The sequence below is a fragment of the Cricetulus griseus genome, chromosome 3 (assembly GCF_003668045.3).
Source record: "Cricetulus griseus strain 17A/GY chromosome 3, alternate assembly CriGri-PICRH-1.0, whole genome shotgun sequence".
In the NCBI taxonomy this organism is placed as follows: domain Eukaryota; kingdom Metazoa; phylum Chordata; class Mammalia; order Rodentia; family Cricetidae; genus Cricetulus; species Cricetulus griseus.
In genome coordinates this window covers 170718892-170743052 of record NC_048596.1, presented here as the reverse complement: position 1 = coordinate 170743052, position 24161 = coordinate 170718892, and the positions used below count along the sequence as shown (strand labels likewise).

General features: G+C 49.9%; 1 protein-coding gene across 3 annotated transcripts in view; it reads right to left on the bottom strand.

Annotated features, from left to right (window-relative positions):
• Nlrc5 (NLR family CARD domain containing 5) overlaps window positions 1-24161 on the bottom strand; it is an 81265-nt gene that overhangs the window by 15639 nt on the left and 41465 nt on the right. For all 3 annotated transcript variants that reach the window (XM_027405632.2, XM_027405634.2, XM_035442591.1), the window contains 17 exons: window positions 23383-23451; window positions 22475-22543; window positions 21627-21719; window positions 21192-21275; window positions 19846-19935; window positions 19006-19050; window positions 18201-18290; window positions 16974-17057; window positions 12433-12516; window positions 8888-8977; window positions 8676-8738; window positions 7195-7278; window positions 5160-5243; window positions 4387-4476; window positions 4080-4145; window positions 3026-3109; window positions 2862-2945 (listed from right to left, as the gene is read on the bottom strand). In XM_027405632.2, coding sequence (XP_027261433.1) covers window positions 2862-2945; window positions 3026-3109; window positions 4080-4145; window positions 4387-4476; window positions 5160-5243; window positions 7195-7278; window positions 8676-8738; window positions 8888-8977; window positions 12433-12516; window positions 16974-17057; window positions 18201-18290; window positions 19006-19050; window positions 19846-19935; window positions 21192-21275; window positions 21627-21719; window positions 22475-22543; window positions 23383-23451 — 1353 coding nt within the window. The remainder of the gene's footprint in view (window positions 1-2861; window positions 2946-3025; window positions 3110-4079; window positions 4146-4386; window positions 4477-5159; window positions 5244-7194; window positions 7279-8675; window positions 8739-8887; window positions 8978-12432; window positions 12517-16973; window positions 17058-18200; window positions 18291-19005; window positions 19051-19845; window positions 19936-21191; window positions 21276-21626; window positions 21720-22474; window positions 22544-23382; window positions 23452-24161) is intronic.

The following is a 24161-nucleotide window of genomic DNA, read 5'->3' as shown; positions in this document are numbered from 1 at the left end:
CCAGGCTGGTCTCGAACTCACAGAGATCCACCTGCCTCTGCCTCCCGGGAGCTAGGATTAAAGGCGTGTGCATTGTTTTCCTTTATGATAGCCTGGATTTCTGCCAATTTGTAAAATGTTACTTTTGGGCTTGGAAAGTTTCATTTTAAAGTGTTATTTGGGTGATCTAGGAAAGAACTGAGAGCAGGCACACAGTCATATTTTTGCACCCACATTCACAGCACTTGGTTGAAAGGCAGAAGTGCCCTAAGTGTCCATCAGCAGATGAGGAGTAAACTGTGGTAAACCCATATGCTGGGCTACTGCTTAGCCTAAAAAGGAAGTTCTCACACCTGCAACAACATGGGAGAACCTTGAAGACATGCCATGTGGAACACACTCAGTCACAAAAGGGTAAATACAGCACGATTCTACTGATAGGAAGTGACTGGAGGAGTCAGGTTCATAGACTGTTCTTGCCAGAGGCTGGGGTAAGTGGGGCACGAGGAACTGTTAATTGGAGATAGAGCTTCAGTTTTGCAGGATGGAGACTGGTTACACATCTGGCTGAAAGTCTTTAATATCACTGAGCTGTACACTTAACTGTGTTAGGGTGGTTAATTTCTTTTTTACTTTTATTTTTTTGTTATTTCAAGTCTTTATTTTTTATCTAATTCTTCCTCCCTCCCTCCCTCCCCTCCCTCCCTCCCTCCCCCTCCCTCCCTCCCTTCTCTCTCTCTCTCTCTCTCTCTCTCTCTCTCTCTCTCTCTCTCTTTCTTTCTTTCTTTCTTTCTTTCTTTCTTGACAGGGTATCATGTAGACCAGGCTGCTCATGTAGACCAGGCTGGCTTCAAACATTCTAGGTAGTCAAAGCTGTCCTTGATCTCCTGATCTGAGAATTATAGGTTCATGACAGCATATGGCTGGTTTTACTATATTTTTTTCAAGACAGGGTTTCTCTGTGGCTTTGGAGGCTGTCCTGGAACTAGCTCTTGTAGATCAATCTAGTCTTGAACTCACAGAGATCCGCCTGCCTCTGCCTCCCAAGTGCTGGCATTAAAGGTGTGAGCTACCACCACTGGCCTGGTTTTACTATAATTTTAAGAAATGTGGTTTCTTACATCTTAAAAAGAGAATAGCCAGCTTTCATGTGCCTTTCTTTGGGCTATAGTCAGTGATGTGAAGTGCTGCCCAAGAAGCCAGGTTTTGGGGTACAAATTTGTTCCCTCATCTCATGAAGCCTTTTGACAGAGTTACCACTTTAGGAAAGTTGGTGGTTAACCCAAGGGCACATATGGAAGTGATCAAGCACAGCCCAGAGCCACAGACCATGGGTGCCCAGGAGCCCGTGTGGTCTTGGACCCCACAGACAGCTGTCCCATGTAAGGACCATGTGAGAATTTCATATTAAACCAGATAATGCATGAACCTAAGGATTGCCAGTAGAGTCCTTAGGTGTCCTGGATGAACTATAATCCTTGTTTATTTGTGTATGTGCCTTTATGTTGCTATGTTGTGGTGACTTAAATGAGAAGTGTCCCCCATACACTCAGGCGTTTGACACTTGGTCTCCAGTTGTCACTGTTTGGGAAGGTTTAGGAGGTATGGCCTTGTTAGAGGAGGTCATTGGAGGTGGGCTTTGAGGGGTCATAGCCTCACCCCACTTCACGTTCTCATCCTCTGCTTTGTGCTTGAGTTAAAGATGTGATGTTTTAGCCTCCTGGAACTACTGCATCTGCAGCTGGCAGCCCTGCCATGATGGACTCTTTTTGTTTTGTTTTGTTTCGTTTTGGTTTTGGTTTTTCGAGAGAGGGTTTCTTTGCATAACAGACCTGGCTGTCCTGGAACTCGCTCTGTAGACCAGACTGGCCTTGGACTCACAGAGACCCACCTGCCTCTGCCTTCCGAGTACTGGGAATAAAGGCGTGTGCTACCACCACTCAGCTCATGATGGACTCTCAGCCCTTAGGAACCGTAGCCAAAATAAATTATTTATCAAGGAAATAGGAGAAGTAACTCATGAATGCATGTGTTCGTGTCCGAGGGTGGGCCCATTTGCATGTGGGGGTGTGTGCATGCTCACTCCTGCATTTGGAGGCCAGAGGACAACCTTGGATGTTGTTCCTCAGGACATCCATCTTGTTTTCAGAGACAGGGTCTCACTGGCCTAAAGCTTGCCAAGTAGGCCAGACTGACTGATCAAGGAGCCCCAAGGGTCTTCCCATCTGTCTCCTCACTGTTGGGATTACACCCTCTTTTCTTTCGTGGGGTTTCAGTTCTGGGGCTGAATTTGTGCGGCAAGGCAAGCATTTCACTGATTGAGCCACCTCCAGCCCCTGATCTTTACTTTTAAAGAGATTCACAGTGAGATGTTTAGAAGAGGTATTTTTATGAGGTCTGTGTTTTACTTTAAAACACTTTAGCCAAACAAATGTGAAGTAAATGTGGAAGAAAATGAGCAATTATCAAACACAGGAAATGGAATGTGGGTTTTCAAAGATTACTCTCTCTCTCTTTTTAATATGTTCTTTTTCTGAATGCTTTTACATTATAGTGAACATATAAGCATATTTATTTTATATTCCATTAGGTATCGTTCAGAGCTTTCTTTAATTATTTTTAATTGATTTTAATTATTATTTCCTTTGTGGTGTTTGAGATGAAACCCAGGGCTTCACCAACTGAGCTATACACAAAGCATGATTTATTTTTTTAAATCCCAAAGCACAGCCTTCCTGTCCTCAGGGACAGTTTCTCTGTGTTCCTGGCATGGCTCTGGGGCAGAGAAGTGAGCTCTTGAGTACAGGGAATGGCCAGGCTGTGGCTGTGGGGACCCCACCTTCCTCAGCTTCCCCCCTCCCCTCCCTGGTGAAGGAGGGTACCTGAGGCCCAGCAACCCTGCTGGCCGATTCACCAGATTCAGGAGGTTGGTCAGCTGTGGCAGGTCCAAGTGGCACCTGGTCAGCCTGGGGACAGAGATCAGTTTTTGGTATGGCTCAGGCCAGCAGGGTGCCCCACCTATCAGTGGGCTGGGCCTGTCACTCACGTGAGCTCAGTCAGCTGTTGGGCCTGGCTCAGACTGGATGCCAGTCTGGATACATATTCTGGGCCGAGGTTACATTCACACATCCTGAGGGGAGAAGACAGGGCTGAACCTGAAGCTTGTACTGCTGGCCTTTCCTCCCGGGATCCCCAGAGGACACAGGCCTAGGTCGGAGCCTACACAAACAACAGGTGCTGGGCACTGCCTTAGGAGCTGGGAATTTGTCACTTGTGGAGCATGACGCATGGGCACAGCGCCAGTCTCTAGGCCCAGGGTGCCTGCCTGCTACACATCTCATTAGTCCTCATGGTACATTATAGGCAGCCACGGACTGACCCCACACACAGCTGTTGGGTTATTTTTGGGGAGGAAAAACTGGCTGTGGCAGGGTCAGCCTGACTCTGTGACTAACGGGATAGTTCAGGCTCCCTGTGTGGAGGGTGAACCTGGACATTGGCTGTGGCCCTGCCCTCCACTGCCTACAAATAATCTAGGCCTGTTGTCCCTGAAAAGGGCTGCAGGACCACCCCCAAAAGGTTCACTCTGATATCAGGGCCACTGGTGCTTCATGGGCCTCCAGGAGAGGATGCTACATAAGCTGGCCTTAAAGGTTTAGGAGAACTTTATCTGAGATACAGAAGGAGAAGAGAATGCCAGACTCAGGGCCATTGTGAGAGGTGCAGGAAGGTCTCATCAGGCAAGGGGTGCTGGTAGATTGAGAGCAAAGGCTATGTGTGTGCTGTATGTGTATGAATGTATATGTATGTAGTATATATTTTTTGTGTGTAGTCTGTGTGTGATATGTGGGATAGCAGTGTGGGTGTGTGCATTTTGTGTATCTAGTATATGTGTATACTTGGTGTATTGAATAATATGGTATAATGTAGTTTATGTGATGCCGGGGATGGGATGGGGACATCAGTGCTCATCAGGAGACCAAACCTGTGTTGTGAGTCAGAAGTGGGCCATCTTAGGGGAGAACCCATTGAGGAAGCCATGGTTCCTCACAGACCAGAATCTCTGCATTTTTCCTGCTCAACACCCCACCTAGGATTACCTCAATTTTGTCCCCACTTCTTTCTCCCTGGACAAGCATATTCGGAAGTTCTGCTCGGAGCCCAGGCTGTGAGAAAGAGAGTAAGGAGGCATGAGCCAGCACTCTTGGCACCCCGGGCCCCAAGTGGGTACAGAAGAGACAGGCTGAGGCCACAGGCAACAAGGCAAGTTTTAGCCATACATTCTATAAGGACTAGGTTCTGTATACCTGGCTTCTGCACCCTGGTGGCATCCCACCAGGGACAGACCCAAAACCACACAACATAAAGCTGCAATGTGGGGTCTTGTACCAGTAGTTAGCAGCTTACCTCACAGAGACCTCACAGACACGAGGGCAGGAAGGCAGGGTCTCCAGTATGCACAGGACCCCTTCTTGAGAGATACTGTTGTGACTGAGGCTAGGAGAAAAGCAAAATTCAGCAGGATCCCGGTACCTTGCCTCCCCCTTCCATGTCAATGTCCAAGCACCCATTCTCTATTCTCCAGTTATTGACAGAGGGGAGGGAGACCTAGAAGGGACACTACCCTACACAGGAAAGGCACCTGGCCCTGAGTCCCCAAGTGCTGCCCCTACTGAGCCTGCAGTTCCTGTGGTGTGGGACATGGAGGCGCCTGATCAGGCAACTCCATCCCTAGCAGGGCCAGGGACTCTCAGAGTACTGAGTTCAGTTGCCTAGCAACAGGCTGTATGAGGAGATGGAGTGAGAGCTGATGACTTCACTATTCCTTGCTGCAGGTCCTTTTCCAAACTTGCATCTCATAGATGGAGTTAGAGGGGTTCAGGAGGGGGATCAACCAGGAACTGGCTGCTGCAGCCCCATATTACTTGGTGGGGATGGAATGTTGGTAGCTTGGTGCAGGGCACATGATGGAGGGAAAGGGTTACTCTACCACAAGCCCTGACTTATCTTGAGTGTCTGACGCAGAATCTGTCCTTTGTGGGGATGAGAGAGGAGGTTGTGAGAGATAGGTCCAGGTAAGAGCCACCCCTTCCCATCCCTTGAGATCCCTTGAGATGTTCTCCAGAGAGACCCATTTATGCTCTCATTGAAGCAGGGATCTCCCTGGCTGTCTCACTTACTCAAGCCACCCACAGATGGGTAGCTGGGGCAGGCATTCCAGGAGGCACCTGAGCCCACTGTCATCCAGCAAGTTGTCTGTGAGGCTGCAAGAAGTAAGGAACAGTGTTAGTGATCCTAACTCCAGCTCTGCCTTCTCCTCATGGTCCCGGTGACCACCAAATTGGCTGCCACTGCTGCTTGTCATCACCATGGTATCAACAGCCCCACCACCAGAAGCACCAGCACCGTTCTGAGCTGCCCATCACCCCACTGTGAGCATCACCATCAGCCCTACAATCCCTGCTGGTCCCCTCACCAGCACCACAGTAAACCTGTGTTTACTGTGTCCTCACCACCCGCTCCATTATCTTCGGCACTCACAGGGCTTAGGTTCCTCTAGCAGGCTTTTAGGAGTTAGAAAAAAAAAAAAAAAACTAATGAGTTTTCCCCTGCCTGTGGCAGCTAGGTTCCACAATTTCCCAACAAGAATGAACCAAGGCAGGGACAAATGTTTGGAGGATGCAATTACCTAACAGATTTCCTCCTGTGACTTACGAATCTGATGTCAGAAACCACCTGAATACCAACCCTACTCCCTCTCCTGATAGCATCTCTGGTCTTAGCCACAACTTCAGAAACGTAACCATGGTGTCCTGAACATCTGATTTCCCATCTACATTTCTGACACCTAAAAAGATAATTATTTTATTTTATGTGTATGGGTGTTTGCTTACATGTATGTGTGCCTACTACATGTGTGCCTGGTGTCCACAGAGGGGCCAGATGCCCTGAAACTGGAGTTCCAGCTCATTGATGGCTGCCATATGGGTTCTGGTAACAGAGTCTGGGTCCTCTGCAAGAGCAGCAAGTGCTCTGAACCACCAATGAGCCATCTCTCCAGTCCTATATCCCTGACACTCGTTTATCAGAAATTTTCTGGAGAATTACCTTTTAAAAATTGCTTTGGGGCTGGAGAGATGGCTCAGAGGTTAAGAGCACTGACTGCTTTTCCAGAGGTCCTGGGTTCAATTCCCAGCAACCACATGGTGGCTCACAACCATCTGTTATGAGATCTGGTGCCCTCTTCTGGTGTGCAAGTATGCATGCAGATAATTGTATACATAATAAATAAATAAAATTTAAAAATTGCTTTGTAGAGGCTAGAGAGATGGCTCAGTGGTTAAGAGTGCTTGTTGCTTTTGCAGAGGACCAGATGGATTTGGGGAACTGTCCTGTTTGAGCACTCAACACAGGCCACAGCATGTCACTTCACAAGTCCCCACTCTGGCTGGCTCCAGGTTCTTCAGCCTAGCCATTTGGTCCTTTTTACCATCAGCCAGACAAACAATGCTCCTTTCGTTAGCTACCCTGCCCTCCAACCCGAAAACTTGGCTGCACTGAGCCAGCACATTACAGAGGGCTCCTGGCACCTTGCTACAGGATGGGGTAGTTAATCTTCATTGCCAACCTGACTGGATTTGGAATCACCCAGGAGCCACACCCCTGGGCATGTCTGTGATGGCATTTCCAGAGAGGCTTAACCTAGGAGGGCAGCTTCGTGTTTGCACTACACCAATGCACCCTCTCCATCATGGTGGAATGCAGCTCACTCTAACCAGGAGCTGAGACTAGGTGGGATAGTGCACACCTGTAATCCTAGCATCCTGGAGGTGGGTGGCAGGTGGATCCAAAGTTCACCATCATCCTTGGCTACATAGCAAGTCTGAGGCCAATCTGGGCTACATTAGACCCCTTCTTAAAACCCAAGCCAATCAACCAAATAGCCGACCAGCCAAAATAACTCATTCCTTCCTTAAGTCACTTCAGTTAAGTATTTTGTCACATAGTGATGAGAAAAGAAACAAACTTGGCCACGGTGAGAGCAGGGGAGAAGAGAAAGCACAGACTGGGGAGACTTAGAGGTGTCCCAGAGTCCCACACATCCCTGATGGCTGAGAGTGGGGCACATTCGAGTCCTACTCTTCAAGATGCTCACGTCCTCGCACCTGTCCAGCCCATCCAGGTGTGCTCCACTCTCCCCTCCTCCCAACTTACTCAAGCTGGCTGAGGACTGTGCACCTGCTCAGTGCACAGCACAGCGGCTCCATATGCTCCTGGCTGAGGCTGCATCCTGGAAACCTTTGTGGTCAGGTTGGGGACAAGAAAGAGATGAAACATTCAGATACTGGACCACTTCTAGATCAGCCTTTTCCTGCATTTGACCTCGGAGCTTTGGTAAGGGGTGCTTACCAAAGCTGGGACCCTCTGAAAACACCAGTCACCCATAGCTCCCTGACGGCCCCTTTGGTACGTATGCACTCCTTCTAGGAGGGGTGCTTTCTCAGTGTGGTCCTTACCAGTCCTATCAGAACCACTTGGAACTCGGAATGTGAATCCCACACAACCTACAGATCAGAAACTCCAGACCAGGGTCAGGAGGTTCCAACTCAAGTTCAAGACCTCCAGATCATTTTAGTAACTGGATTCTCTCCCTCCAATAAGAAAACTCAGGCTGAGGAGGAAGAATAAGGTGGCATCTGTTTTTGCAAAGGCTGGGATGTAAAGTGACAGTCAGCCTGTCTGTTTTAAAAGGCCTACAGTGAAATCGCATAGTCAGTTAAATGAAAGGGCCATGGCCAGCCAGCAATCTTTAAAAACAAACAAACAAACAAACAACAACCCTTAAGTTAGAGAGTTGATAAATTGCTGGTTAATTAAAAAAATCATTATTACTCTCCTTAATGTTTAAAAATGCTTCTTTTTTAAGAGTTGGATTTTCTATGTAACCTGGGGGGAGGGAGGGCTTGAACTCATGAGCACCCTGCCTCGATCTCCCCAGTGCTAGAATTACAGGCCTGTGCCACCACACGTGGCCTCATTATTTCTTATCTAACCCTTTGTAGGAAGACTGTGTCTGCCTCTGGGTTTGGAGCAGTCATCAGTCAGAGCTCAGAGCCTGCACCCTTCCTCCCACTTCAGGACCGAACTTCGGTGCCCAGCAAGTGCTGTCATTTCACAGCAAAGAAGGGGACAACCCAAAGAGATAGAGCTAAGGTCTCACAGAGAACAAGTGGCATTCAGCTGCCTCTGCATTCAAAGGATGTCCTCCTGCCCTCCAGTACTGTCAGAGCTGGCAGGGCACGGTCACTCATATCTGTATGAGTGCCTAGTGCTTTATATGTTGGTTTGTGCAGCTTTGCCAATGTTCTGCTGCTCTATGGTACCCTACCGTATCCAAGGAAGGCAACAGTCAAAGGGTAAGCAGCTTGCCCAAGGCTCCAAGCCCTGGTGCCATTGGATCGGATAGCAGGATTGGTGGTAAGGTTATAAAGCCCTTTCTGTAGATCCAGCCTATTTGGGCATACTCTCTGTTAGCCTCTGGACCCAGCCCAGCCCTGTCTGGGCCTTTGATTTTCCCTGTTGGAGGAACTAGGTCACATTTGGCAGCAGGCATCCTGTACTCCCCACTGGCCCCAGGACTTAGGTCTGCTTGTCCCCAATCCCCATGGATGTCCAGGATGGTTCAGAAGACTTACCCAAAGCACACACCCTCTTTCTCTTTCTTAGAGTCAAAGTGCAGGACAGCATGACATAGGGATCTGTAGTGACAGCAAACACTCAGTCACCCTTGGCCATTGTCTCAGGGTGCCCCTAGACTACGGCTTGGGTATGTCTGATCATTCACACTCTCCAAACACCAGACTCTACCCTCCAAGACTAGCCCTAGGGCTCCCAGCATGATGCCCACCTGAGATTGACCTTCTGGACCCCTGGGCATAGGTTGAAGACATCAGCCAGCAGGAAGGGGCTTCTTGAAGATAGGACTGTGTGGCTCAGCCTGAGAAGGAAAGGGGCAGGGCTAAGCAGGGTCAAGAAACATCTATGCTGGAGGGGTAGGAAGAAGAGTATATCTTGACTGACAGCTCAGCAAGGTGTTGTATTTAGGCATCTGTACTGGCCTGCTCTTGGAGATCTGACAGGATATGCCCTCAGCTGTAGCCACTAAGAACACCACCTGCGCCTATTCACTATGTTCCCTTTTAAAAGGGCCCTGCCCGCCTTCCACCCTTCTCTCTTTCTTTCCCTCTCTCTGTCTGTCTGTTCTTTTCTCTTCCTCTCCCCCCCCCGCTTCCCCCCTCTCCCTCCCTCCCACTGCTCCTGTCCCTGAGGCCCATTTGCCCCCTCCCCTTTCCCCTTTTCAATAAAAACCCCTCTGCTTGAACTGTCACATAGCATCTTTCTTGAGCTGCTTTAAAAAAAAATTACAGGGGTTGGAGAGATGGCTCAGAGGTTAAGAGCACTGACTGCTCTTCCAGAGGTCCTGAGTTCAATTCCCAGCAACCACATGGTGGCTCACAACCATCCCTTATGAGATCTGGTGCCCTCTTCTGGCCTGCAGGGATACATGCAGACAGAACGCTGTACACATAATAAATAAATCTTTAAAAAAAATTACAACACAAGGTAACACAGAAGACAACAGGGACTCAAGGGGGTAGGGGAAAAGATGGGGGTGGGAGCAGGCTAGCAGGATGTGAGTTCCAGTTCTCTGACAACTGTGTGACCTTGCATAAGCCTCTATGTCTCAGGCTCCTTATGGGGCAAACAGGACTAACAGTGGTATTCTTTCCTCTCCAGCAGACACCCTGCCTGGCATGCAAGATAGTTGCTATGGTTTAAAATTTCTTTTAAAGATTTATTTATATTTATATGCCTTTGTGCGTGTGTCTGTGTGGGAGTCTGTCACCTGTGCGTATGGAGGCAGGGTACCCAAAGAATACAGAAGAGGGTGTCAGATCCTCTGGAGCTGGAGTTAGATGTGGTTGTTAGCCATCTTATGTTAGCTACCCACCAGACTTGGTTCTTTTCGAGAGCAGGAAGTTCTGTTAGCCATGAGACATCTCTAGCCCCTTACATTTGCTTCTTTCTTTCTCTGTATGGTGTTCCTGCATATGTGTGTGTGTGTGTGTGTGTGTGTGTGTGTGTGTGTGTGTGTGTGTGTGTGTGTGTGTGAGCATCCTAAGGTTACTATCACAGATCTTCCTTGTTCTCTCTTTTCCACAGTATTCTTTGAGGTAGAGTCTTTCCATTACATCTAGAACTCACTAATACAGGTGGTCTCCATAGTCAGGCTGATCACTTGTATTGTTTCCACGCAGATCACAAGCAGCAAGAAATGAGGGGCAGTCAGAGAGAGAGAGACATCCTAGTGACACTGCAAGGGGCAAAGTTACCACCAGCTGCAAACTTCAGTCTTTGAGACCTAGATGTGGGTGCATCTTGCCTGGGGCGTAGCTCCCTGCCTTCCTGGTGCTGCTCTTGGCCCCGAGTCAACCTCAGCTTTGGAAAATTCAAACTACTCATCTGTCTTTCAAATTCCTGGGAGTGAAAGCCCAAACCTTCTCTCTGGCTCTCAGGTCCTGATGTCTCCCTCCATTATCTCCTAGCTTCTTTCTGCTAACCAGTGTCTCTGCTCTCATGTAGATCAAGGCTGTTCCTGTAACCCATCAGGCTAGTTGTGCTTCCAGGCTGCAAGCATGCTGTTCCCTTCCTGGAATGTAGTTCCCTGCCCTTCACAAGCTCCCAAAGCCAGACCCCTGTTTTCTTTCTTTCATGTCTACTGTGGTAGTTTGAATGTAATTGGTCCCCATAATCTCATAGGGAGTGTGGGTACCAGGAGGTGTGGCTTTGTTGGAGTGGGTATCGCTTTGTTGGAGGAAGTGTGTTACTATGGTGTGCCACTATGGGGGCAGAGTTTGTGTTTTCCTATGCTCAGAATACCGTCCAGTGTCTCAGTTGACTTCCTGTTGCCTGCAAGTTGTAGGACTCAGCGATTACTGCCTGCATGCTGCCATGCTCCCCATCATGATGGTAATGGACAGAACCCCCAAAACTGTAAGTGAGACACTGCAATCAAATGTTTTCTTTTTGAGTTGCCATGGTCATGGTTGTCTCTTCACCAACAGAAACCCTGACTAAGACATCTGCCATCGGCTACCATCATCTGTGTCGTCTCTCCAGCCACTTATCACCCAGAGAAGAGTATCTTGTACCTTGTTACAGGTTACATTCACATAATGATTGTCTGGTCTCTGTCTCTGTCTCTCTCTGTCTCTGTCTCACTCTGTCTCTCTGTCTCTGTCTCTCTGTGTCTGTCTGTCTGTGTCTGTCTGTCTGTCTCTCTCCCTCCCTCTCTCTCTCTCCCTCTCTCTCTCTCTCTCTTTCTCTCTCTCTCTCTCTCTCTCTCTCTCTCTCTCTCTCTCTCTCTCTCTCTCTCTGAGCAGGATTTCACTCTGTAGCCAGGCTAACCAAGAACTTCAGATCCTCTTGCCTCAGCCTTCCCAAGGGCTTGGGTTTGGCTGATGCCACCTGGCTGCATCATTCAATGTCACTGTGCTCCTTGCTTGGTTCACTGTACCATCAGGCAAACACCAAGAAGGCAAGGACCTAGTCATTTGCTTTAATTTCCCATGTCCATAGCATTTCAGACAGTGCCTGGTCAACAGCAGTGAGGGTGAGTGAAATGAAATTAAGGCCAAACAAGGGCCCAAAGACAGATGCAGAATCGGGGCCGATGCTGTGGGACTGACCATCTCACACCTGCACACCCCGTCCCCACTACCCATAGGATCAGAAGAGAAGCAAGGGACCAGAGGCAATGTTAGCAGCCTTGGCCATGTCCAGAGCTCAGCCTCGCTGCTCTTGGTGCCGCTATTAATGCTATGATTTAATTTCCTGTTGTATTTTTTTCCATCTCAGCTGTGGATGTTTCTCCCCAACCCCCTCTGCTAGAAGCATATTTAAAGTAAATCCTTTTTAAATTCTAACCAGTCTGCACTGAAATTAGAAAACAGAGTTTTAAATACTTTGACGGATGCTGCTTCAATTCCTCCCCTTTGACAGAGTTAGAGGGTGACCTTTAGAAGCATGGCGTGTGACATATACATGGCCTACATCTGCTTGGGCCCTTCGTCGGGGTAGGTGACCTTCCCATGGGCAGCAGAAGCACGACCGACTCTTGGCCACACCCCTCCCACCCTTCATGAGCTTCTGAGCACGCATGGCCGATTTGAGTCTCAACCCAGGGCAAGATCTGGGGTGTGAACCCCACTGTCAGAACACAAAACTGAGCGCCACAGGGGACAGAGAATCAGGGTGACACTGGGTGATCAGACGTGAAGGATGAACTGATTCAGTGGTGGGAGGGGGGGGAGGGGATAAGAGGGACAGCCCTGTCACACACAGCCTGGGGGATGAGGTCAGCTTGCAGGAGGACTGGAAACCTGGACTTACTGCAGCAGGCGGAGCTGGGGCAGCTGGGGCAGGCACTGTAGCAGAGTCTTCAGGCTCTCATCACTCAGGGTCTTACAGGACAAGCTGTGAATCAAAAAAGGGTTTGAATGAGATGGGGGAACCTTCTAGAAAGTGGGCAGCATAGCTTTACAGCCAGAGTCCTCAGAAGAGATGAAGCGTGTTGCTGACAGCATCCCCTCTCAAGACCGGGTCAGGTCACAGGCACCTTGGGTGGAGCAAATGCTGCTGGGCACTTTGGGTCCCAAGGGACTCCTGGTCTAGGAGATTCTCTCCACAAACTCCATAGACTGGCCAAATTGTGAGTGGAGGGTCACACATGATCTCCACCCCAGCAGTGGGGAAGCCGGTTGAACCACTGAGTCACCATCCCACTGGAGAGATGTGGGTTTCTGTGGCTCATTCAAACCCACCAATCACCAAATTGCAGGTACAGATGAGACAGAATCAGCATACACAGGAGACAGTCCAAACACCTACCCTTGGGACACTGTGTGTCCTGGATATCTGGAGAATCCCATTGCCCTCCACTAGGGTCTGGAGTCACTTGCTGTTCCTGAGCCTTTTGGGCTGCATGTCCCTCCTGCCTTTACCCCCTCTACCCATCCTGGCATTTTCTCTTCTACCCCTTTCCCTCTGCACTGGCCTCAATCCTGCTGTACTCAGTGGTTGGTTGGGAGGAGGAGAGGACAGCATTGCTGTGGGTGAGGAGTGGAGGACAGGAGCAGTCTGTGGTCTGAGGCTGAGTCTTCTATCTGAGCTCCACTTCAAGCTCAGACTAGCTCTTTCTGGCCCCACCTGGCCTGGACCCAGGGCAGTGTCTGAGTGGGGCCTTCACTGAGGGAGCCCTTTGCATAACACCTCCCCATGTGGGGCTTCCCCACACACCTGATCCACAGGACCATGGCCTCTGGGTCTACACACACTTTTAAAGCAATAGACACATGAACCAGTCTAACTTCTCACTGGTCTATCAGTGGGTAGAGAAGGAAGTGGGCATGTAGCAGGGGAGCAGATCACCTTTCCTCACCTCCAAGGGAGTCCCAGGACAGCCAATTGATGCTGGGGGAGGGACCCTGAGATACTATTTATTCCCTGAACCCCCAGCTCTGCCTGTCTTTCTTATGAAGCATGGGCAGGGCCTGCAGCTCCAAGCCCTGAGTAGCCCACAGTCTGGTATTCAGTGGATGCTTAGCAGGTACACAGTGCTGAAGTGTTTGGGGAAGCATTGCTGTGACACCACAGGAATGCCTGGTATAGCCTGTCTGCACAAGTCTCGATGGGTTTACAGCATCCTGCTGCAGATGGCCAAGATGCAAAGGCATGGAAATGCAGGCACTCTGCAAAAACACCCCAGGCAGGGCCACTGAGTACTGGATGATGTATGTGATGAGTGTAGGACATTACTGTTAATATTTTTGTGGCTACATTAAAAACAAGAGTGCAGGACATGGTGGGGCTTGCCTTTAATCCCAGCACTTGAGAGTGATTTCAAGGCCACCCTGGTCTATAAAGTGAGTTCCAGGTCAGCCAGAGCTACACAGTAAGACTCTGTCTTAAAAGCTTAAGTAAGTAATTAAATAAACATTGAAGAGTATTTATAGTTTTCATATTTACAAATAAAAGTATAAAGTGTCTGGAAACTAATTCAAAACCACTGAGCATGTATGCACGAGTTTGTGTATGTATGCATACACGTGTGTGCATGTGAATTTTTGTTGTTTTGTTTTGGGACAGGGTGTCATTGTGTGATCCCACCTGGTCTGGAGCCAGCTATGTGGCCCAGTCTGGCCTTAAGCTCCTGATACTCCTGCCTCAGTCTTGAGTGTTGGGATCGCAGGCAGGTGCCACTGTGCTCAGTGGTGTGCTATGGTGTATGGGGGTGGGCTATAAGACCATCACTCCCGGGGGACAGGGGAGTACCTGAGGTCCTTTATTCTCCATATTTTTATATACGCCAGAAGTCTCTAGAATAAAAGAGCTGTTTAAACGACAAAGTAACCTCACAGTGGCAAGTGTGACTCAATGTAAGCCTGACAGCATGCAGCCTTCAAGTGACACCATGAGGTAGTTAGGATGGTGGATGCTGCCCCCAAGACCAAAACAGTCAAACTCAACCAGGAAATGGCTTACAAAATAGCTGCCTGGTATTTCAAGGGGGACATGGAAAACAAAGAAAGAACCACAAGCTTCCAAGGGGAGGGGAGGCTGAGAAGCAACGCTTGACTGCAATCGAGTTCTGCCTCTGTGGAAAGATCGATAAAGCCTGAGTCAACAGCTGTCAGTCACAGGTGGTTTCTTCACTGTGACAAACACACTGTGTAACAAGAGATGCTGACTCTCTGCATGCCTCTGCAACTTTTTTGAAACACAGTCTGGAATTATTCTAAAGGAGTTTGTTCAAAAGTGAACTGAGGGCCACTGAGATGTGAGATGGCTCTCCCTGGGATCTACACGGTGGAAGGTGAGAACTGATAACCATGAGCTCCTTGGACATCCACACAGTAAGCATCGGGACAACATGCACACCCACATATGTATACAAAACAAATATAAGCTTTTAAAAATGAATCGAGGACTGATGGGATGGCTCAGAGGGTAAAGACACTTGCCACAAGCCTGACAACCTGAAATCAATCCCTGAATTGATCCCTGAAACTCCTCCTCTAACCTCTGCACACAGGCTGTGGCATGTACATACACTCCCTCCCCTCCCCAAACAATAAGTGAACAAATGTAGTAAGATGGTTTTAATGAATTAGACTCACAACTTGACCCTCAGGGAAAGCCACTGTCACTGTCACTGAACAGATGCAGGGAGATCTTGCATGGCCAGATCCCATCTTGTCAAACAATGCAAACCTCCTTCTGGGTGTGTTTGCTATGGAGAGTGCATAGGAAACCCACACTGGGGTCTGCATGGATTATCTTGTCCAAAGGGCTGATACTGATTTGAGGTGGAGCCAGAAGTCAGGACCTGAGATTGCTGCAAACTGGGAAAGCAGGTGTGAGCCAGGAGAGACTGTAGGCTGCCCCAGCGTCTAACACTGCAGACTTAGCCTGAGTGGCACTAATCCGAAAATCCAAAATCCAAAATCTGAAATAGTTTGAGCACTGACATCACACTGCAAGTGGAAAATTCCAGTCTTAACAGGTCCCAGCCCCCAAGTGCAAGCTCATTATAGACACTGAATATGACTTTCAGGTTATGGGCATTAGGCTTACACGAAACAAATGAATTTTGTGTTTAGACCCGATTCCCTTTTCCAAGGTACCTCATTCTGCATATGCAAACATTCCAAAATCTAAAGAAAATTCCCAAATCCCAAACACCTCCAGTCTCGAGCATCTTGGATAAAAACTACTGTGCAATTGGAAAATAAAAATGGAGCTTTTGTTAATATAAGGACATCCAGGAGCTGTTCCAAGCAGAGACAAGCACCCACAGCTAAGCACTGAACCATACTCCTGGAATCCAGTTGTGGAAAGGGGGGAGGGATGAACAAAGGAGCCAAGATGGTGCTAGAGAAACCTGCAGAAACAGTTGGCCTGGCCTAGTGAGAGCATGGAGACCCTAGTCATAAAGCTGGGGAAACAGCATTGAACGGAACCAGGCCCTCTGAATGTGGGTGCCAGCTAGGAGGCCAAGGCAGTCTATGAGACCTCTAACAGTAAAGCCAGAGTTTATCCCTAGAGCACAAATGGACTTTGGGAGCCCATCCCCTATGGAGGGAAACTATTACAGCCCAGATACAACAAGGAGTGCCTAGGCCCATCCCCCAATGACGAACTTTGAAGGTCCCCTCACTATCCCTGGGGAGGAGTTGGGGGGGTGGTTTGAGGGAAACATGGGAGGATGGGAGGGTGAGGGAATGGGGGGGATGATATGTAAATATGAGTAGTAATTAAATAATTTAAATAAAAACAAAAAACAAAATGGAGCATACAGTGAGCAAGAAGTGGACATGGCTGTGACAAATGACACCATGATTCAATGAGAGGAACTGGCTTGTTTAGTGAGGGGGCTGCAGCCTAGAGTGTTCTAAAGGTTATTTTTGTATAAGAATCACAACACTGACTCCTAAGGAAGGGCTCACAGTCTGTTCCACAGAAGCAGAAACTAAGGTCCAGGGGCTTAAAAACCTAGCGTCAGCGGGCTTCTAGTGGCTGAGTAACTCCTAGTTATGGGATTAGTCTCTGGTCACAGACCTGGTTGTTCTGAAGTGGGTGGGGTAGTCCAGGGACAAGGGGTTCAAAGGTGATGATTTGGCCCTAGAGGCAGGATGAGGGAAAGACTTGTGTGGGGCTCTGGGACAGGACCCCATGCATCCTAGTACTTGAGGCTAGGGCTCATGAGAGATAGCTGACTTCCTGCCAATGGTCTCATAACTCCCACAGTGGGGCTGATGGGTCTGGTGGAAGGCCAGGAAAAGATTCATCGAGTCTCCCCTGCAGGCTGCCCTCTCCCAGGTTTCTGCACAACCACCCACACTATGCCCTCAGGGATGTGTCTTGTCACTTACTGGACTTCCAGAGGCCCTGGGCATTTCTCCAGAGTGGCACAGAGGCGGGCAAGGCTCAGCGGCTCCATCTGACACCCCTGAAGTCTGAGAAGGGACAGGGGACAGGGGATCAGAGTGAACCCAGAACCCCTGTTGCCCTAAGACACCTTCCTCCTCCCAACCGATGCTCCCACCAGAACTGCAGGCCCAGGCCCCTCTTCTATGCCCTTGCAGGGCAACCCCCCCCCCGTCCAAGCTCTACTAGAGCCCCTTCCTATGTTGCCATCGTGACATCTACATTAACACTGCTCCATGCAGTACAAGGCCTTTCCATCTACTGCCTCTGCCTGAGCCCAGACACCATCTTCACTAACTTGGATCACTTTCTACCCTCTGGCTTCCACTTGATCTCACGATCCTTCATCACCTTCCAGTGTCTTATCTTTTTAACTTGTTAAAATGTGTTTTGCCTGCATGTATATTCAGGCACCAAGTGCATGCTGGTGGCCATGGAGGCCCATGGAAGAAGGTGTCCCTAGAACTGCAATTATAGATGGTTGTGAGCTGCTATGTGGGCACTGGGAACTGAACCCAGGTCCTCTGCAAGAAGAGTTAGTGTTCTTAACTGAGTCATTCCTTCAGTCCATGTCTTATTTTTCAATAATGCCAATCTCTGGGGCCTCTCCAGTGCTTAAAACCTTCAGTGGCTCCCTAGTATCTGTAAGCAAAAATGAATGCCCTGCCCAAGCTCCCAGGCTATACTCTCTAGCTACACTTCATATGCTTCCAAAGAAGCCTTCATCCTGGCTCTTACTCCGTATCTCTCCTGCCTGGGGTATGACAACTTTTCTCTGAGTAGCTCTGTTGATGCCAGTTTAGGCATCCCTAAGGGAGAATGTCAGAGTTCAGAAGGGTCTTATAGCCCCTTGTGGTGCAGTTGGGAGTTACCAGACCAGACTTTTCTGGGGTGTGAGGTAAACCTCTTTCTAGACATCAAAAGCAGATGGCAATCCAGGACAGCTGGGTTTCCACCGTGTTTCACAGATATGACATCTTCTCTAAGGAGAATGTCAGGCCTTGACCCCACTGAGGTGACCCAAAGGGTCCAGCAGCCCTCAGCACTGGCCTCAGTACTGCAACTTTTTCTTTTCCCATCTTTCAAAGTCTCTTCCCTCTACCTTAATTTGTATATCTGACCCCCTGGCTCTGACCATTCCCCAACCCCTGAACAAAAGTGGGGCACAGTACCGGAAGCTCCTGGAGGTGTAGAGAGGGCTGGATGCCAGTAATGGGGCTCCAGCCGGGAACTCTGGTCCACATCTCCCAGCTGGTGCATCCCTTGGAGGGAGAAAACACAGCTTGAGTCACACCCATGAGACTCTGACACCCTCAGGACTTCCACTTCTGGAGGCAGAACTGGAGGGGATCCTGGAGATTTGGCCCCAGCCAGGCCCCTCATTGCTTAGGTGGGGAAACAGACTCATGAAAGGGAAGCTAGAGCAAGGAAAATCAGCAGTTCACACCTGTCCAGGTCAACTCCCAACCAGGTAAGTGTACACAGAACAGAGTGCCTCCCCTGGCCACCAACTTGACAGGACCATACATCTGCCTCCCTGTTTCTCAATTCTTTTGCCCTCAGATCCCAGAGGATCTCCACAGAGATCTTAGTTGGGGAACCAAGAGCATCTAGTCTAGGGCTAGCCTGGCTTCAGATTGCCTGGCACATTAGCTGTGGTGAGGTCACTGCCCAGCTAGCCCCTCCTTAGGCCCAGCTCTGAGGACAGCGCCCCCACAACTGCTGCATGATGCCTGTTGCCACTAGAGGGCAGCTGGAAGCACCTGGGAAGTGCTAAATTGGTTTACTTTAAGTAATTAACCTGGCTTCTCAGGGGCTTACAGATTAGATAGTGCGACTGCCCCAGAGACCACACCAGATCTGGGGGGCGTTCTTGGGCACGGGTGTGTGTGTCAGGGTGGAGATGGGGCATCCACAGAAAGTGGGAATCAGAGCCATAGGCAAGCCAGACCGCCCAGATCTCCCTCCACTCCTCACCTGCCAGTCCCAGCTCCTTGAAGGAGGATGTGCTCACTCTCAAGGCTGAAAGTGAAGAGGAGGCAGCTGGTTGAGAAGAGGAGAAGTGTCCCCTCCCCAGAAGGGCTTAGGGACCTGGAGGTGGCCTGCCACCCAGGGGATATAACAACAATGGATCAAACGACAGCTATGGTTATCCAAGACTCTAGCTAGGTTCGTGGCTCATTATTTCAGCGCCCTCTTGTGGTGAACCAGGAGAGGACTCAGGCTTCGGCGCTCTATCCAAATGGCTTAAAGGCCCCAAAAATGTTAAGGACTTGCACGAAGCCGCACATACAGCTTTGTCCACCTGCCACCACATCTTTATTCCTAGGGTCAGGGAAGGATGAACGGGCAGAGTGCTCCTAAAACTACAGGCTTCTGCACGGAGGGATCTAGGCTGTGAGGTGGCTGCTGTCTTCCCTTCCAGGGTCATCAGTTTTGGAGATGTCACAGTTAGGCTAGTCCCTGAGCCCCAAAGGCCACCAGCCAGCTCCCAGCTTGCTTAGGAGTGTCTAAGGACAATCTAGAGAGTTGAAAGAGGAGAACTTCGAGAAATTGGATTGTTTCTGGGGCCATGGGGCCACGATTTTCACCCTCCCTCGCTCCCTCCCTCCCTCCCTCCCTCCCTCCCTCCCTCGCTTCCTCCCTCCCTCCCCCTCCCTCCTTAACCCCTTTGTTCATTCCATGAACTCGAGCACATGCTCACTGCACCTGGTATCATCTAAGACCCCAAGGATGACCCAGGGTGACCTGTAAAAGAAGGACCTCAGCAGGAACTGATGAACGGAGGCAGAGGAGAGGGACAGGGCAGTTACTCACCTGACATCTAGGTGGAACACCCACTGAACGGAAGACATGCAAGTGGTCAGGTCAAACACAGCATCCAGGGACACTCCATTCCTGCTAAGGCTGGAGATCACACAGGTGACAATGGTGAAGTCACCAAGGACTCAGACATGCCCTCTGTATGTCAGAGCACAGGGCCAGCAGATGACAGATCCTGTTGAGCCCCAGGTGACCAGTGAGAAGCCCTCCAACTTCACTGCATCTAGACTGGAAAGAACTCACTCAGGTGACAAGCTGTATTGGTGACAGAACTAAGACTGGAACCCAGAGTGCCCCTGAACTCTACTTTGCCACCTGATAAAGGAAGGCTGGGGTTCAGGGTAAGATAAAAAATGGGCAGGGGACTCCCATCCTAAAGCAAGAACAATGATTTCTTTTCTCTCATAGTCTCTGTTCACCTATCATGGGTTTTTTATTTGCCATGTAATGTCTCACTGGGACCCAGGGTGCTCCTCACCCAGGTTAAGGACACCTGTAAGAGTCTGCCAGCAAACTCAATCTGCATGTCACTGTCTGCAAAAGAAAGGCCCCCTTCTTGCCTGTAAGGGGCCTCCAGATTGCCCCCCCAAGAACAGAGGCGACCTTCTTTCTAGCTTTCTAGGGCAGCTTCCTCAGAACACAGCATTCTAATAAGAAAGGCCCTGGGATTATAGCCTGCATAAGAATCGGGGGAGCTACTCTGGATTCTTATGCATTTACTGATGTTGCTGTAACTTCCCAAGGCCAGACAGTGCATAGGCAACACCGACAGCCAGAACCCAGGACCCATGGCAGGAATGCGGTTGGCTGCAGGCAGATTGTGGGGGATCTTGGCTTGTTGCCAAGGTCTTCCTACCACACTCCCTATCAGGCCATCAGAATTCTTGGGCTGCCCCAGACACGCTGCCTGGTGCCTTCTCTAGAATAAAACCTCCCTGTCCACTTAGGCCAAGTTTCAACAAGCTGCCCTTTTTCTGTAACTGGGGACTACCGTTCATCACTTAATGCTTCCTTATGCTTCTACTGTGCTTCCCATAGAAACCCACCACCCCCTTGTACTACATGTGTCTGCACAGCCCAGGCGCCGTGGGAGTCCATCGAAAGAAACGGTGTGGAGGGGGCTGCTTGGAGAAGGCCTGCAGCAGAAACTAGAGCACTGAGCTCTTTGAAGTAAGTCAGTGCTTAGTCAAGCCAGGGTGAGCAGAGCACCGGCTGGGCTCTTGTTGAGCTCTCCGTGTGGAGCTGGAGGAAGGGGGGGATGTGCACTACCTCGTGACATCTTTACTGCACCCTCCCACTGATGGCAACCCAGAGGCCTGGGGTGGGTGGTTAGTGCTTACTTCAAAGACTGCAGGGGACCCAGTCCTGGGAGCAGCTGGGCTAGCAGGGCCACCCCTTCATCCCCCAGGGAGTTGTCTGATAGGCTGGAAAGAAAGGAGAAGAGGTTAGTGGAGGATGGAGTGGGTTCTGCTTTTATAGCAGTGTGGTCACTCAGCTGCCCGTGGGACCGGGGACCCCAATCGAAGCATTAAGCTAAGTCTTTGCACATCACCCCATCCCCCAGTATTCTTTCGAAGATTTGTGATTTTCTGGTGTGGCTGCAAAGGGGACCAGAGTGGGATGTGTACTTGGAAAGAAAGTCACTTTCCCCAGGTCTCTGATGTTAGTGGAGGAAGGTAAGGACCAAACGCTTCAAAACAGAACAGGACATCTGCATTCTATCACCCAGAAGCCTCTACTGTCCCCACCACTGCCTTCTGGATGCAGATACTCACTCAAGATGATTCAGGTGGTGGAGCTGGCAGTTGACTCTCAGTGCCCCACAGAGCCTCTCTGTGTGCTTGGCCAGGAAGCCACAGTGTGTCAGCCTGCAAGGGGCCAGACCCACAGTCCTTCAGTGACCACTTAGACACTGTGCCCAGGGGAAAGCTGCCTCTACCCCAGAGCCAGGCAGAGAGGCCAGTGAGCAGAAGTGAGAGACAGTGGTAAATGGCATTAAGATAGACATGAGGACTGACACAGGGAGGGCATGCCTCGAATAGCACAGAGACATAGGGCCGGAGCTGAGAGGGAAAGAGAGACAGAGATAAGTGGAGATAATGATAGAGATAGTAGAAATAGAGACAGACAATAGAGATAGCAAGAGGGTTAGTTAGAGATAGGCATAGGCAGAGACAGGGAGAGACAGAGAAGGACAGATACAGAGAAACAGTGACAGAGACAAAAAGCAAACGGACAAATGAGGAGAGGTAAGACTAAGTGCCATAGAGAAAGAAACCAACTCTGAATGAGATTGGCAGACAGACAGACAGACAGACAGACAAGCAAAAGGAAGACGGTGTTGGTGGGAACACACAGGGCTGAGGAGCCCAGGCAGAGGCCCAGAATTGGAGATCAGTGGTTCTTGGCTCTTCTTTTCTCTGTTCAGTCTCCCCAGCCCAGGGTTCAGGGACCTATGGATTGGGACTGCCTAGACAGTGAAAGGTGTCTGAGGGGTGAGCTATGAAGGGAACAAGACATTGCCAGGACATAACTCCTTGACACATTAGGTTGTGGTGTCCTCCGGCAAGCCTATGAGACAGGCTTGAGGCTTAGGGACAAGGAAAGGAAACTATTACCATACCTGATGCTCCGAGAGCTCCGGGATGTCTCAGAGGCCACAGGAGATGCAAAGCTGGTAAGTGGTACACCCCTGCAGGACACACAGCAAGGCCAGGCTGAGCATCCTGCCTCTGGCTCCGGGGTCCATCCCCAAACTCACTGTCCCATTTTGGCTCTCTGTGCTTAGCCAGGGTCAGTGGGACTTTAGCTTGGTGTGTGGCCTGGGACTGGCCTCTCTGGGACTAATTTGGCATGTGTGAGTTGTCGCAGTCTAGCAGTAGCTACACACATAAGGACATGCTCAATTCACCCTGGTTGCTGTCACCATTAATATCATTGTCATTACCATCATTGGAGATAGTAGAGATGGCAGCTCTCCTCCTACCATCCTTCCAAACTCACACCCGTGCTATAGCTTGGGGGTAGACACACACGGCACAGAGCTAAGCCTCTAGCCATGTCCTGGAAGTCACTTGAAGGAGAGAGGCAAACACCCCTTTTAATGGTCCTTGTGCCAAAGGAAGATAGAAGTTCTGGCCGTATCAGAGCTCTAGGCCAGGCTACTTTCCATATTTAGATAAAAAACCCAAGTTTCCCATGAACAATTGTCTAGCTATCCCAGTCTAGCCTGGCATACGACCCAGATCATAGTCTGCCCTCTGCTCCTTCCTCATCAGCCTCATGTCTCCTGCCAAGGCTGCTTATGGCCTGACCGTTGGTGGATTCTTTTTTGCTTTTTGAGAAAAAGTCTCATGTGTGATTTGTGCAGTGCTGGGAATTGAGCCCAGGGTCTCATGCAATATTAGACAAACATTCTACTATCGAAGCTACATCTCCAGCCCCACTTTATGAGCTCTTGTCAAGGTCTCCCTGGGTCAAGAAGGTCGCAGGCCCATCCCAGAGAGGAATGTAGGGATCCTGGGTCCATACCCCTTGCAGTTCCTCTCCTGCTTCCTTGGCTCCTGGGCAAATGTGAGTACCACAATGTTGTTCTGCAGGCTGTGGACAAGAGAGGAGCGAGGGACAGAGGTTATGGCCCTTGTCTAACCCTAACCTGGTGGGACCAAGACACTACACCTGCCCAAGCTGAGCCCCTTCCTGTGACCTCCTTTAAAGCTTTGAGGTGTGAAACCTTATTGCTACACACACTGCGGATTCTCCCTGCTCTGGTTTGTGCCTCAGGTATCATGCCCTCTCTGCCTGCTCTGGTGGAGTAGGGTGGGGGTTTTCTCTGATGCTTGGAACACTTTGGGATATGGGTGTTGTCTCCCATGGCTTGCAGCACATCTCAGTGATCCCAGTGAATGAGGACCCTAACCTACCTTGTGAGAAATCTAGTTCCCCTCCAGCCCTTTGTGGGGGAGGAGCATAAAATAAAGACCATCCATGCAGCTGAGAACCAGGACCAAGGCTTGATGCAAAGTGGAGACTGCACTTGCTTTCATTCAGTGTGTCCTCAGTTTCTCATACTGATAGAGAATTGAGGGACCAGAGGGACAGGAGGTCACCTGTCACTTGAAGATTGTTCTCAGGAGGAGATGGGAAGGGACTGAAGGAAGCTGGAAGGGGCAGGGCCCAGCCCGATCCCACAGTTCCTGGGGACACAGAGGGCCCTGCATAGTTTGCACCAACTGAAGCAAGGAGCTGGAGGGTTGTTCCCCCATTTTATGACACTGCCACTCCCAGCTGGCTCCACCAGCTCCAGGCAG